This window comes from Saccostrea cucullata, unplaced genomic scaffold (genome assembly GCF_032062105.1).
Source record: "Saccostrea cucullata isolate Sc308-1 unplaced genomic scaffold, CSIRO_AGI_Scuc_v1 ctg714, whole genome shotgun sequence".
Taxonomy (NCBI): Eukaryota; Metazoa; Mollusca; class Bivalvia; order Ostreida; family Ostreidae; genus Saccostrea; species Saccostrea cuccullata.
The window spans coordinates 35555-52500 of NW_026926696.1; the positions used below are offsets into that span (position 1 = coordinate 35555).

At 35.3% G+C, this 16946-nt stretch overlaps 1 protein-coding gene across 1 annotated transcript; it reads right to left on the bottom strand.

The window, feature by feature from the left end:
- Window positions 1-3392: 3392 nt before the first annotated feature.
- LOC134272446 (uncharacterized) lies at window positions 3393-11177 on the bottom strand. Its single transcript, XM_062754676.1, has one exon. It carries the CDS (start codon window positions 11175-11177, stop codon window positions 3393-3395), a length of 7785 nt encoding a protein of 2594 aa, XP_062610660.1.
- Window positions 11178-16946: the final 5769 nt, after the last annotated feature.

Below are 16946 nucleotides of genomic sequence, written 5' to 3' on the forward strand. Positions count from 1 at the left end.
CATATACCAACCGATTAAGGCCCAATTGTAACGTCCTCATATCTCAAGAATAATTAACTAATTTGCTACTACATGTAGTTTTTCTATAAGATCTTTCACAAGTTTTTAAACAATAAAAGAAATTCTATAAACAAATATTTAATATTTTCGCAATGGAATCATAATATGAAAGATGTTTATCATCTTATTCTTCCCGTCTTTCGTAAAAGCAAGAGGACATGAAATCCCATTTGTCTGTTTGTTACAAAAACTTATAACTTTGCATGGTCATACCTTTTGAATGAAAGGAGATAGGGTTTTCTTATTTCACATGTGCATAAACTACAGGTGACAAAACCTTTCCAAATAGGCTATACCATGATTTTTTACCCCATGACTTTGATCATAAAAGTTGACATATTTATTCAAAAGATTTTAACATAACTTCAAATTGGTCATAACTTTTCTGACAGAGAAGAGACAGGGCTTTCAGATTCATAATTATTAGATTTATATATTGTTTGTGAGTTGTGACAATACCTTTCCATATATTCTATGATTTTTTACCATGTGACCTTGAAGTTTGACCTATTTTTCAGAAAATTTTAACATTACTTTAAATTGGTCATAACTTTGACCCCATGTATATCTCACTGTACTAAATACTGGTGGAAATTTGACTGTATAATGTAACTCTTCTTTTGTGTTCACATTGTAAACCATCACTTTTTCCATATTCAGTATGATTTCTTGCCCAAGTGATAATAGATAGTACATGATTTAACTAGTAGTATATTTGATGTATTAATATAGTGTGTTTATTGTGTTCACATTATTTGCAAATAAAAGGACAAGTGTGCTTAAGCAATACCTAATGGGTCCTTTCTATGTTCCATTTAACTCTAGAATATATTCACTTACCAAATCGTTCTTTTTTGGTTATAGCTAGATACTAGTGGTCCATATAGATACCTAAAATCCGGAAAAATCGTATCATACCTTCTTTGAGTGTGGTGTATTTAAATCAAGGAACGGAGATATGTAAAATGACCCTTTAATAATGTGATCATTGTCAGGCGTGTTTGTGGAATTTTACTTCTAATGCGCTAAATCTGTTTTAAAATATTGGATGAATTAGTTTTGTAGTTGCCTGTAGCCATAATGATCAAACAAAGAAATTGGTATGCTTGCATTTGAAAAAAATACAATTATAATAGTTTCTTTGAATTTGAAATTTACAAAGAGTATTTAGGCACCAGGCTTTCAATACCTGTTTCATTGTCTTGCATAAATGTTAAAAATGTTTGACATTTTATTAACCACACTAAACTCTCTTTACCCTCCCATGTTCTTAAAAAAAAATACATACAAACATCTCTAAGCAGCACGACTTTGATTTTAATGACACAAAACCCGGCTATGTTTTACGGTGAGCACCTTTGGGGAATTTTTACCTGGGTAGAACTCGTGTGACTATCAGTATTTTAAATAATTCATCTTGGGTCATACAGGTAAATACCTCTTGCTTGCTATAGGAACAACATTGCAGTATTTTTACCAGCATACATTTTTAATATTTAAAGTACCAGCTTAATTGTTTACAAAGAGCAAGAGCCATCTTATGCATAAAATGGCCCTGTACTTATATCAATTAATTAACTATCACCCTCTTTCCATTTTCATATATTAAAATAAAGTAGACTGTGTTTCATGTTTTCATGTTCTATAATGAAATTTTGTTTTGAGAATCTAAATATCTGAATTCAGGCTTTGAGAAATTGCAATGTTCTTGAAATTTGCAGAAAATATGCTTATTTGACTACCTTCAGCAAAGAATTAAAATATGAGCACAGCCCACGATCCAAAAAATAAAACATGTTTTTTGATCTTCAGAAATAGGCCTTTCATTATGTATTGGCATATTTTGGATCAGAGGTTGTACTCTATATGAAATATTGAAAAAATGCTTCAACTTTAGGTCATTTTCAAAGGAATTTACAGAATATGAGGAAAATGACGCATTTTATAACGTCATAATGCATTGACTAGATGTGAAATTACGTCACAATTAATAGATACGTGGTCACCAACAGTCCAAGTGATAAATACTGCATTTGCAACCTAAACTGAGCAGTTTTGAATTTTCAGAAATTCTCAGGGCCAAATAAGGCCCAAAGTGGATCTACCTCTTTCCTATTTTCACACCTCTTATATAAATGTATCATGTGTCTTTTAATTGTCACTCACGCAAGTTTGTACAACATTAGGCTCATAGTAAACAAAAGCTTCAGTGAATGACCGTTCCTGATTTGCTATTAAAAAAAAAAATCACAAATGTTGGCTGGCCCCTACCACGTTGTATGGCCTTGTTCTTTGTATATTCTTGAATTTCAGCATTAAAATTTGTTGAATGGTTTAGATTCAGTTAATGATTTGAGGTAAAAAATTTTGCTTAATTTGATTTCTTATTTTTCCCCATTTTAGCAGGGCCCTTAAGTGCACTCATTGTTTATATTATAACACTTGATAAATCATAGACAATATATAATTATCAAATTGAATCCCTTGACTTTCATTATCTGTTATTTACAAATTACTAAAAATCTAATCGAATTGACGACACTTAATTAAATTGTGGGAGTTGAAAACCTCTTAAATTTTATAGCACAGGGATTAAAACATCTTTTTATTCATCATGTTTATTGATTCAGGCAGAAAGGTGCCATGGTATTCTGAGCTGATATCTGCAAAACAAATAAAAGGTTATTCTCAATTCTTAAGATGAAATTTTACACTTGATTTTAGAAGTTACATGAACATATAAATCAGTGTTTTCCCTAAGAACCGGCTATCGACCAAATTGGCCACTTCAACTGACAAAAATGCCACTTTGAACATGTTGAAAGAAAGATTTGTTGTAAGGTTCTCAGAGATTCTGTTCATAAACCTCAGCCCCTAGCCTGTTACAACTGATCTCTAACCCTCTACTTTGAAAAAAAGGGAAAACACTATGATATATATACAATGATGTGATATATAAACATAAATTTTTTATGACTACCTGTATCATGCAAAATGTTAAAATGCAATGAATACTAAATAACAGATGAATTCTAACAGCGATTTATTCATTTAAAAGTAAATTTCTGTAAATGTCGGGTTAATGTAGAGAAATTAAGCTTTTAAGTTTTTACACATCTTTTTTGTATGATGTCATATTAATTTCTCCTTGATTTCATTGATAAGTATGGTGATGACGAGATTTTGATTTAGATAATAAATTATATAATGAAGAGATGCTAAACGGTGCCCATTTTAAACAAAATATAAATTAAGATGGTAATTATGAAAACAACGCATATTTTATGATATTAACTCTGTTAATTCATTATATAATAATCATTAGACAAGTTCTATCTTGTTTCTAAATGAACTTTAACAGCATCATGATAGCTGTAATATACTGGGATGGCCTCTACTCTTACTTCCATCTGTTCTGTTATATAAACATGATCTAACATTGAATTTCCATCTGTTGTTGCAAAATTCACTTTCTGCTTAAATCCACTGGTTTCTAACATTCTTTGAATCGGTCCTTTGGATTGTGCATCTTCGTTGAAATCACCAAGTATAAGGCATTGAGAAAACAATACTTTATAAAAATCTAAAACTCTCTGAAGGGAGTCAAGGAACCAACTGACATTGAGGGAACTTGGTCGATATACTATAATGATAACAGTGTCCTGCTCGCAAAGTTCTACAGCCATTCCCTCGATATTTTTCTGTGATAAAACATGAACTAAAGCTTTTTCATTTCTCTTCCTATAAACACCTACCCCTCCTCCTTTGGACACTTGAAGTTTAGCAAAAATGTCTACACTTTCATCATATGACTGCTTCCTTGTAATATGGTTGAATTGAAAGTCATCAATTTCAAAATTTTGTATTCTATCATTGTCTGTCAGCCATGTTTCAGTGACACATATAAGGTCTGCTTTGAGGAATCTTGTATCACTTTTGAGGTCAAGAAAATGCGCTCGTAAGCTCTGCACGTTAAGCAAAACAATTGTTTTGAAGGTTTGGTCATCATAGCAGTTTGGATAATCTTGCTCTTGGATTAATTTCTCCATCTTACACAGTGCTGACTTTATGTCTGGATTAGCATAAATTTTTCTTAGTAATGCATTTTCATCCTTTGTTTCTATGAATAAACCATTTTGTGAAGTGACACGGCTAACAGCAACATATGCCTGTCCTGGAGCGAAAGTACGATCTAAATTTACTACAACACTCTTTGTTGTCATGCCTTGAACTTTATGTGCTGTACATGCCCATGCGAGTTTCAAGGGAAACTGATGTCGTACAACATTCTTTGTATTTTTCTCCTTGATGTCTTCTTGTATTCTCTGAATCAATACTTCATTACCATGTGGCGTCCTTTTCCCTTGAAGCTTTCCAATGTCTTCACTATCAAACAAAATTCTAATACCTTCAACCCTATTTCTTTGCTGAGCTTGTCTAAAATCAAAAGCTGAAATATGTCCCATAGCACCATTCACAAGTCCGTCTTCCACATTAATATTTCTTGTCAGCATCACTCTAGCATTCACAGAAAACAGCAAAGAAGCAGAGAGCCCATCTGTTCTTGTCCGCATGAAGGGTTTTTCACGTAAAGTCAGCTTTCCTGTAGTGTTGTCTTTTTGATAATCTTCCGCAGATATCTCTATCAATTCTTCACAACTTGTTTGCAACATCTTTAGATTATATTCATTTACTTCTTCATTTGTAGGATACACATGCAGTACTTCATCTGGTCCATCTCTTATGCACTCTTTTAGCATTGTTTTTGCCTCTTCTGAGAGTGGTTCCTCTATCGTTCTGATCCGCAGTGAATTCAAAACTGTAGCAAATGTGGCATCGTCACGTTGTCTCATTATTTCTTCTAACTCAACAATTTTGAAGAAGTCTAACCAGTAGTCTATGGGATATTCATCATTTTCTTTGTAGAGTATTTCCAACTTCCGCTGTTTCACAGGAGGTAGTTGGTAAAAATCTCCAACTGCTATAACAGAAATACCACCAAAAGGTTCCTTGCATTTCTTGATTTGTACCAGTCGTTCATGAATGTAATATAAAAGTCGTTTGTAAACCATTGAGACTTCATCAATGACTAAAATCTGCAGAGAAGCTAACTTCACCCTCATTGCACTCAAACTCTGTTCTTTCAGAGGTTCGTATGGAATGGGTAGAGCTTTGGTTAAAGAAAATACGTGGTGAATTGTGTTTCCCCCAATATTGAAAGCAGCAGTTCCAGTAAAAGCTGTGAGAAGAACAGATAAATCTGAAGGAGATGAAACAATTTTCTCAAAAATTCGAGAGGCCTCATACTGTATAGTCTTTATCAGGTGACTTTTTCCTGTTCCTGCACCTCCAGTAACAAAGATATGTAATGGAGCTACTTTCCTCTCAGCTACTTTTCTCAAGCACCATTCACGAACTATATAGAAAACCTGTTTTTGTTTATCATTTAAACTTCGCAATAAAGGCAGAATTTCTTCCCTTGAGTTTGAATTTTCCCTAATATGGTAAATTAAATCTGAAGAGCCATCATATTCAATTTCATGAGTGATTTCTTGTTCTTTGTTTACTGATTGTTCTGTTTTCTTCTTTTCGTTTAGACATTCATCTCGATTTCTTTCAGTTTCTGGACAAAGGTTAGCCCAAGCATCTTCAGGTTCACCATAAACTTCTAGAGTTTCCTGAGCATTTTCAAGGGCATCCTCATTCTTTGAGAAATTACAATGATTGTTTTCAACCACAATCCTCACAGACTGCAATTTGTTTCCAGTTCCTATTCTGACAAACCCTTCCTCATAAAATGTCTGATAAAACTTGAATCCAGGCGGTTTCAATTGATCTTGGGTCCAGTATGGAAGAAAAAGCTGTAGTATTGACTGATAATACTTTTCTGATGCATTTTCAGGATTGAACCTTGGATATCTTACCACGGCTGGCTTAGCTCTTGTTCTTCTCTGAATGTAACCATTTCCATTTTTCAATTCATAAACCCCTTCTGTTACTCCCTTGGGAATTTGAGATTTTGCCAAAACCCGATACTCTGAGCAAAATTCTGCAAGGCACATTTCAGGAAAAGAATGTAGATAAGGACGATTTTCATATCTCTCCACTATATTTGTCATCCAAATACTGTCGTCATCATCTTCCATATCATTTTCGTTCTTACATGTTCTTTTCATTTGTGAAAGGGGTTTACTTAATCGAGTCGGATTTTCACCAACGGGAACAAACACCACTTTTCTTGATCCTTCTTTCATTTTTAGATTACAAACTCTGTACACTGCTTCTTGGGCACTCACTTCTCTATGATTAAGATAAGCTGATCCAATTTTTCTTATCGTTTGACGAGCACTTAAATTTCCCTCTGCAGATTCTACTTGAGTTTGTTTCAGAAGCATTCCCATTTCCCGTTCTGACTTAGATATGTATGAAATAATGTACACAATACAGCTAAATGGGTCAAGGATGTACTGTATGTCCATATTGGCATCCCAGCACTTGAGAAGGCATGCGTTGTATTGATTTGTCCACATTTCATCAGGATTTCGTTTCAAGATAGTACTTGTTTTTGCAGATAATACCCTGTGTGCCATTTCGTAAGTATCCTGTGATAATTGCATCTGAGTAAATATTTCCTCTACAGTTTTGCCTTTATTCACATCATCAAGAACTTCATTCCAAACATGCAACAAAATTTCTTTAGCTTGAGATTTACTCAATCTATCTAATTTCTCTGAGTCTTCCTCATCTTCCTCACACTGTCTTGTAATAAATGTTCTTTCTGATGGTGGTCTTGGAAAGTGGAATCTACAGTCTGTTCCCTTTTTCCTACAGGATTTTGAATGGTTTTTACTATGTTGTTGAACATCTAAAACAATTTTTCGCAGCTCTTGGTCATCATTTTCAGGAGGTAAAGCGCATGTGATATATTTATCAATAAAATCACAAACAGTTTTATCATCATCTTCGTCAAATTTTGGTGCATTCTCAACCCAGTACAAGCAGTGCATGTGTGGAGAGCCCCTTTGTTGAAATTCTACTCTCACAAAAAAATCTATTACATTTCCTATAGGTTTTGAAGGTGACATTATAACATGTCTTTGAAACATATGGAATCTATGTTCAAACATTCTTGCAACAGTAACTGGATTGCTTCTCAAAATTTCACTCTTCTCTGACCAGTCTAAATCAGAAGGGGATCTAGAATCATTTTCTTGAAGTAAAATCGATCCAATTATTTCGTTCCATCTGAATTCAGCTGCAGAAAATGAACAAAACCAGGTTGGGATCCCTAACTGCCGAAGCATAGCGAACAGATCTTTCTGAGAAGCCGACCAATATGCAGGTGTTCCTCGAATAGGTTGCATAAACCTTAAAGCTTCATCATTCCTTAAGAGTTTTGAGAGAACATCAGGATTCTGTAGCATTTCAGATGTTACTGCATTTCCACTATCTAGCTTTGATAAAGACTTTCGAATTGAAATTTGTGTTTTCTCTATTACTTGGTTCAATTCTGACATGTACTGAGAGAAGAAGATGTAATTTGTGTCCTTTGCAAATCTGTTGTCAGCATTCATAAGTCTGTTGTTAAAATATCTTGATAGGGTTATTTTCACAGCTCGATCTTCATTCCAAGAAAAGTTGCCACTTGGAAATAAATGTGGAAATGATTTTGCTTCGTTTCCTTCTTCTTGCAACATTCGGACTGGATTTTTCCCTTCGCCTGGTGCTATATTGTAAACGTCATCAAAGTAATGATCAAGAACTTCTTGTGCCACATCCACTGGCTGTAAACATGTGTCAGTAACAACTTGATTTTCATCTCTCTCATCTTCTTCATCTACAAATTCACTACTCTCATTAAATAGCAAATCATTTTGGTCACTATTTCCTTCCCACAAGGTATTTATCACAACATCTTTATACCATTTGTTTTCTTTCCTTAAATAATCAAGAGCCATGTTAACATGAGTTGGATTAACAAATTGGTATTCGTAATAGCCCTTGTACACTAGCTTTCGTTTTAGCTTAACTCTTAACAATAAATTGTCATCCCCATTTCTTGGTAAAGCTGTTGCCTTTTCCATATTTGATGGCACACAAACAACAGGCCCATGTATATTCCTTTGATCACCATGTGGAAGAGCCATCACTTTCATAAAGGGAATATGCAAAGCAATTAAATGCTGCTCCAAACTGTTTAAACTGCTAAGCTCACATGGAATTTCCTCTAATGACATGTTATTAACAGCTGCCTCTGCTGGAATATTCCCACTCAATATTTTCCTATGACAAGTAAAGCATATCCACAATGATGACTGGGGGCAATGCACTGGACAAGATAATGTACAATCATGGGAGCATTTTTCCTGTATACAAATCAGTGCAATTTTATAAGCTTCATGTCTTTTCTCATACATATCAAGTCTGCATCGTTGGACTTGATGTTCAAACAGTAAACGATGACAACAACAACATATGTAGTCTGGGCCATCTCTCACACTTTCCTTAAACAATTTCACAACTTCTTCTTCATCTTCCAACTTTACTTTTAGTGCTCGTCTCTGATTCAGAACATTTTCCTTCTTCTTCTTTTTCTCAGCAGCACTAAAATGATACTTCACTTTATTAACAGCCTTAACCTTGTGTTTATGTTTTTCATCATTCTTGTACTTTTCAATGCTTCTTTGTTTAACATTCTGTCTGTGTACTTCATCATTCTTGTACTTATTTATACTTCTCTGTTTAACACCCTCTCTATGTACTATATCTGTCCTATATTTCTCAATACTTCTTGTCTTCCTGTATTCTTTATGGATACCATCTGTTGTATATTTCCTCTTACTAGCATCCAAGCTCCTCTGTTTTACCTTTGCTTTGAAAATTCCATCACTTTTATATCTTTCCTTTAATCTAATTTGAAGGTCATTCTTGTACTTATGCTTTGCTGCTCTTAATTTCCTTTCTCTGTAATTTTCATTCTTTAGTTTTTTTTCATGATTTGTACTTAATTTTTTGATGGATGACAAGATGCGCTTTTCCCTCATACGATTTCGATTTCTATGTCTTTCACAATAGTCTTTATTGCCAACACACAGAGAATTATTTTTCTTGAAACTAACTGGTTGTTTCTCAGTGACTGACACCACTACATTATAATGATTCTGATCCTGATGAACTAAATAAAATGACCCTGTGCTTTCAACATTCATAGGTTCTACCTGTTTTCCTGAGAATGTAACCCAGTGATTTTCTGTATATGTATGTATATCAGTGCTCAAGAGGTGCGAGAGAGCAAGAATTTCCATTTCAGTTGCCCATGTACCATCGTTTGACATACCTGTTAAATTCAAGTGATTTTCAACAGAAGTTTCTGTAGATCTTACAAAAGCTTCAAACAGTATTTTATTTTGTAGTAGATGTTTACACACTGCTGATCGTATTGCATAGTGATAATCCTCTACTCCAATCAAACAAAATGAAATGGCCCTGAAAAAACAATTTCCATCTCCTTCAATTTCAACATATTCAGTAGGTGCACCTGCTTCTTGCACAAAGCAATCCTGTTCAACATTCCTATTTGTACCTGACTGTGGTATTCCCAGGATCTGACAAAGCTGTAATTTCACAGTGTTAGAAAGTGGCAGAAAACTAATACTATGACTTTCACTACAAATGAGTTCAACATCATCATTGGCAACTGACTGAAAACCATTAGCATATGACTTAACATTTGCAGTCAAAAGGTCTGTTTTTTCTTGATCTTCTAAATTCAAGTCTTTATTTTGCCGAGTACATTTTCCTGGCTCGATTTCAATTACATGTTTATCAGTTGTTGCAAACTGGCTAACTGAACAATCAACACCTGTTATTTCACATTCAGTAATTCCAGAAATTCCCATTGAGATTGCCAAGGACAATAAGTGATTGTAAATGTCATCAACTGATTTATATAGTATCCTTGTACTCCTACCACTTACACTCATACACCCCGATTGTGACCGTGAATGTGGATCAAATGTAAAGAAGCCATACTCTGTTTTTCCAACCAAAAAAGTATTTCCCTTAAAGCATACAAAACACCCACTTGTTTCTCCAAGACCAATTTGCAATGCGTCTGTTAGTGAATATGCATTAAACTCATCATAGTTTGGTTCTACATCTGACAAATTTATTAGGCTGCATAAAGATTCGCATGCTTTGAACTCAAATGTTGTATTAAAACACTCAAAAAATTGGGGCAACTCATTCACCAAAAGATACCTACTGACAATGGTTGAACTACGCTGCAAGTATGTATAAAGCTCATCTCCTGTTGCCAACACTTTATTCATATCTGAAGTTTGCCACTGATTAGAATTCTTTACTTTATGGTATGCTAATGCTGCTAAAGAGTTTGCAACACATTGTGTTCCTGCATTTTCACCAAACATGAAGTCACCTTGATGAAAAGACCCTTGAACACATACCTTGTTCAATGTTACTGGTTCATCTTTACTACCACAAGCATAGTCAACACCAAGTTCACCAGTACACAGTCTTCCAATTCTACATTCTGATTTATATCTCTTATATACATTCTCTATATTCTCATTTTCATCATGTAAATTCCTTTTAGTATCCTTTTTAGATCTCGTTCTTTTACTCTGGTTTGCATCAATCAATCTCCTGCTGGACTCATCCCCCTTGGAGGATGACATATCCAGCTGCGCCTGACCTGCTGAGCCAGACACGTGCACGGTGTCCGGCTCAGGTACCCTCGTCGAGGTACAAACCCACGGTGGGGAGTCAGGGGACGGTGCCATGCCTCCGTTTCGGGCACACAGACGACTTCCCTGAGAAGATGCGTTACTCAGGGCAGTTGGTTGCATTTTCTCGCGAAGAGAGGCCTGCAACCTGGCCAAGGGTTTTTCCTCAAAAGGCGGCAACCCTATAGAGCCTTGCCCCGGAAAATTACCGGGTGGAGCCATAACAACTCCATCTGCTGATCCACAAGGGATAGCAGAATATGGTGGCTTTTCATCTGGTGAGGGAAGGGTCTGTTTTTGCCTTTTCTCCCTTTTGCGTATTTTGTCAAGCTGACGCTTTTCCCTACCAGTCAGGCTCTTCTTTTTTGGCATCTAAAAAAATTCAACAGAAGTTTGCTTTTTTTTCCACAGAACTAAGCATGCACAACATTATTCATGTAAACTAGAAATATGTCTATAGGACATGAATGTCCCACCAATGGTACCTACATGTATATCAGTAATTTTAATTTGAATTGTATGTCAGAAATTTTAATTTGAATTGAATGTGTATGAAATTTTAGAATATCTTGAATAGTGATAAGTTGAATTGCTTACATCAGTATGTATCAGGATATGAATTTAAACACTAATATAAGAAAAGTGAGGTCAAGGTCAAAGGAAAGGCCAAGCTCAAGAAATGATGATGCAGTTAAAAATCACTCATCATTTTGTATCAGCATAAGAAGTTTTAAAAAATATGAATGGTTTCATAAAAACTGACTTAATCACAATTTGATAAAAGTGAGGTCAAGGTCAAATTAAAAGGTCAATCAAAAATGTTGATGCAGTTGAATAGCTTTCATCAGTATGTATCAGCCTATGAAGTTTGACACTAATTTAGGAAGAGTGAGGTCAAGAACAAAGGAAAGGTCAAATTTTGATGCGGTTGAATAGCTCTCATCAATATGTATCAATATACAAAGTTTGATAAAAATATCTTGAATGGTATCTTAAAGACTGAGCTTAACACTAATTTAAGAAAAACTAGTTCTAATTGTAACGGGGACCGTTACAGATGTTCCCCAAACACTCCCCAACTCCCTTTTTGTGCAAATTTCCTTTAAAACTTTTTTCAATATGCTTAGTATCGCAGGATTTCATAAAAAAATTTTTAAAAGCTACAATGATATCAACTTCTTGTCATTTAACGCATTGTTCGCAAACGCACGTGCATGCACATGCAAGGTGATCATGACATGTTGTCTAAACCATTAGCATATCTTTATATTCCAGAAATCAATAAAAAGTCATAAAAATATAAATTTTACCGTTTTTCAAACATACTGTTCATTTTACGCATTGCGTGTGCGCATGTGCATGCAAGCACGTCCTTGGATTCAATTTTGATAGCAATATCATGTAGGAATCCATAATACCTATTCATATTCTAAACTTCATCCTGTTTTGTTGAGAAACAAGAAAGATATAGGCATGTAAAGTTTCAGCCAATCAGATTGCAGCACACGTGGATTTATGTGCTTTCATGATAATTCTTATATATCATGCGGTAGATCTTCATAATATGTGACTAAGTTTAAATTTCAAAGGATTATGACGTAAAACAAGAAAGATTTTGAGATTTTAGTTTCAGCCAATCAGAGCAAAGCGCACGTGCATGCGCGTAAGATCTTGCAATTTTGACCATGTCAACTTGTCCATACTACTACTATATTCATGCATTGTGAGTTTCAAAAAATTCCATCAAGAAATAGAAAAGTTACGGCTTCATCCATTATCTTGGTAATTTCACATGTTGCACGTGCGCGCTCTTGCCAGCACACGCGCATGTACGTGCTTTCATGAAAATTATTATATATCATGCTGTAGATCTTCATATTGTGTGACTAAGTTCAAAATTTCAAAGGATTATGACGAAAAACAAGAAAGATATTGAGACTTTAGTTTCAGCCAATCAGAGCGAGCCCACGTGCATGCGCGTGAGATCTTGCTATTTTGACCATGTCAACGCGTCTATACTACTAATACATACTTATATTATGAGTATTAAAGCATATAATCAAAAAATAGAAAAGTTACGGCTGTATCTATTATTTTGGTCATTTCAAGCATTGCACGTGCGTGCTCTTGCAAGCACGTGCGCGCAAAATGACCTTCGTTCCGCAAATCTACATAACATGCCTACTGACCCTAAAAAGGTTTCACCTAAGTCGGACGTGTAGTTTACAAGATCATTCGCGGAAAAGATTTTCCCAGGAAGAAGAAAAATAATAATAATAATAATAATAATAAGAAACAGAGTAAAAACAATATGTTCCCCAACTTCGTTTGGGGAACATAAAATAAAGTAAAGGTCACAGTAAAAGTAAAGGTTACAAAAATGGTGGTGCAGTTGAATAGCTCTCAGTATGTATCAGCATCTGAAGTTTTATCAAAATATCTTGGATTGTATCTTTAAAACTGAGCTAAACACTCATTTAAGAAAATATTAGGTCTAGGTCAAAGGAAAGGTCAAAGTCAACAAGAGGCCCATGGGCCACATCGCTCACCTGAGCACTAAGGGTAGGAAGAAGTAGAAAATGGCTTTTTATTGTAAAGTTTAAATCAAAAAGTAGTCCCATGACCAATCATGGATTTGCTATTTTTTAGAAAATGATTTTTAAAGAATGTTCCTATATATATCTTTAAAAACTTTAGTTGGCCATTTTGGCCCCGCCCTACCCCCGCGGGGTCATGATTTGAACAAACTTGAATCTACACTACCTGAACATGCCTCCATATAAATATGATGAATTATGGCTTTGTCATTCTTGAGAAGAAGATGTTTAAAGAATTTTCCTATAAATTTCTATGTAAAAGTTTGGTCGGCCATTTTGGTCCCACCCTACCCCCAGGGGGTCATGATTTGAACAAACTTGAATCTACACTACCTGAACATGCTTCCATATAAATATGATGAATTATGGCTTTGTCATTCTTTAGAAGATATTTAAAGAATTTTCCTATATATTTCTATGTAAAAGTTTGGTTGGCCATTTTGGCCCCACCCTACCCCCGGGGGTCATGATTTGAACAAACTTCAATCTACACTACCTGAGCATGCTTCTATAGCCACTAACCAAAGAGTTAGGGGTCTTACGTAATTTATATTTTATATTTTTGAATATTACAATATTTAGATTTCTATTTAAACTACAGTTTTCTATTTTATTCATTGTAGCATTTAATTGATACAAATTTCCTTATAGCTTTAAGTTAAGCAGATGGCTTGTAAATACTACATCTAGTACATTGTTATCTAGTCTTTGAAGTCAATTTAGTTAATCCCCTGTGCAATTATCTTTTGTGACCCTGAAGACAGTATAGGTGTCACAGTAATTAACACTTTACCTGGCCATATAAATCTATTGTACAGATGTCAAAGAATCTTGAGTAAATCAAATAATCACTCAATTTACCTTAAGGCTAAGATTAGATTTTTTATCAAACAAAGAACAAGAGATAATCTCAGTAGTGGTTTAGCAGTAAGAGAGTTAGGAGCTAGGGCTAGAGCAGCTGGCAGACCCAGTCTTGGATTGTAAATAATGTACAAATTACTCCTTTAATAAAGACTGTAAAGACATTTTATCTTATGTCTTACTCCTTGACAAATCCATGTCAAGGACAGTAACCATGACTATTGGTTACTGCGTGACCCAGTGTTGAGGCCAGGTGTGCAGTAGGGTGCACTACTTATTCCAAGTGGACCCCTACCCTCCCCGAGTGGCGGTCACACTTCCATATAAATATGATGAATTATGGCTTTGTCATTCTTGAGAAGAAGATTTTTAAAGAATTTTCCTATATATTTCTATGTAAAAGTTTGGTCGGCCATTTTGGCCCCGCCCTACCCCCGGGGGTCATCATTTGAACAAACTTGAATCTACACTACCTGAGCATGCTTCCATATGAATAGGATGAATTATGGCTTTGTCATTCTTGAGAAGAAGATATTTAAAGAATTTTCCTATATATTTCTATGTAAAAGTTTGGTCGGCCATTTTGGCCCCACCCTACCCCCGGGGGTCATGATTTGAACAAACTTCAATCTACACTACCTGAGCATGCTTCCATATAAATATGATGAATTATGGCTTTGTCATTCTTGAGAAGAAGATTTTTAAAGAATTTTCCTATATATTTCTATGTAAAAGTTTGGTTGGCCATTTTGGCCCCGCCCTACCCCCGGGGGTCATGATTTGAACAAACTTCAATCTACACTAGCTGAGCATGCTTCCACATAAATATGATGAATTATGGCTTTGTCATTCTTGAGAAGAAGATTTTTAAAGAATTTTCCTATATATTTCTATGTAAAAGTTTGGTCGGCCATTTTGGCCCCGCCCTACCCCCGGGGGTCATGATTTGAACAAACTTCAATCTACACTAGCTGAGCATGCTTCCACATAAATATGATGAATTATGGCTTTGTCATTCTTGAGAAGAAGATTTTTAAAGAATTGTCCTATATATTCCTATGTAAAACTTTGGTCGGCCATTTTGGCCCCGCCCTACCCCCGGGGGGTCATGATTTGAACAAACTTGAATCTACACTACCTGAGCATGCTTCCATATGAATAGGATGAATTATGGCTTTGTCATTCTTGAGAAGAAGATTTTTAAAGAATTTTCCTATATATTTCTATGTAAAACTTTGGGCAGCCATTTTGGCCCCCCCCTACCCTCGGGGGTCATGATTTGAACAAACTTCAATCTACACTACCTGAGCATGCTTCCATATGAATAGGATGAATTATGGCTTTGTCATTCTTGAGAAGAAGATTTTAAAAGAATTTTCCTATATATTTCTATGTAAAACTTTGGGCAGCCATTTTGGCCCCTCCCTATCCTCGGGGTCATGATTTGAACAAACTTGAATCTTCACTACCTGAGGATGTTTCCCCATAAGTTTCATCTTTCCTGGCACATTGGTTCTTGAGAAGAAGATTTTTAAAATATGCCACCAAATTTTCATTAATTCCCAATTATCTCCCCTTGAATGAGGGCGTTGCCCTTCATTTGAACAAACTTGAATTCCCTTCACCCAAGGATACTTTGTGGCAAGTTTGGTTGAAATTGGCCCAGCGGTTCTTGAGAAGAAGTCGAAAATGTGAAAAGTTTACAGACAGACAGACGGACGCCGGACAAAATGTGATCAGAAAAGCTCACTTGAGCCTTCGGCTCAGGTGAGCTAAAAATGGTGTGATGCCGTTGAATAGCTCTCATCAATATAGTATGTATTAGCATATGAAATTTGACAAGATTATATTGAATATCTTTTAAACTGACCTAAACACTCATTTCAGAACTACCGGTAATTTAAGAAAAGTGAGGTCATTGTCATAGGAAAGGTCAAAGTCAAAAAATGTTGATGCAGTCTCATCAATATCTATCAGCCTATGAAGTTAGATGAAAATATTTTGGATAAATTTTTTTGAAACTGAGCTTTGAACTGAGATAAACTCAAAGTGTGACAGAAGGACGGAAGGACAGCTAGACAGATGGACGGAAGGATGGAAATAACAAACACTATATGCCCCGGCCATATTCATAGCGGGGCATAACAGAAAAGTTTGTAAGCCAATGTTCATTAGTAATACCCTGCTCTGATAATATACACTATGATGTAAATCATACACAAAATCTGTTACAGACAGACACACAGATAAACAGCAAGTTGACCTCAGATTTATACAAAAAATTTACCAAATGACATGCCTCAACAAAGAGTTTGCTTAAATTTCGTCTTCCCAAGTCAAGAGTTTCTGATCCGCTCCACTGCACATAAACCCTTGACTGAATAGACCAAGTTTGATGGGGTTTCCATCAGGCCATCTAGTGAGATGACAAATATTGAACTTTACTGACCTCTGCTCTTAGTCAATCAGAGTAAACGAATTCAACAGAGAGTATTGGAAGTTGGTAATGAATTCAATATAATTCAATTCAAGAGCCAAGACAAATCTTTAACTGGGCTATTTAATGACAAAGACGTTATCATTGGGAGTAAAACTGATTTGTTTACAATTTAGCTTAAGTTAAAATAAAACAATGATTTTGATTGGTTCATGAAGACTTGCATGAGGCCAATCAGAGAACGCA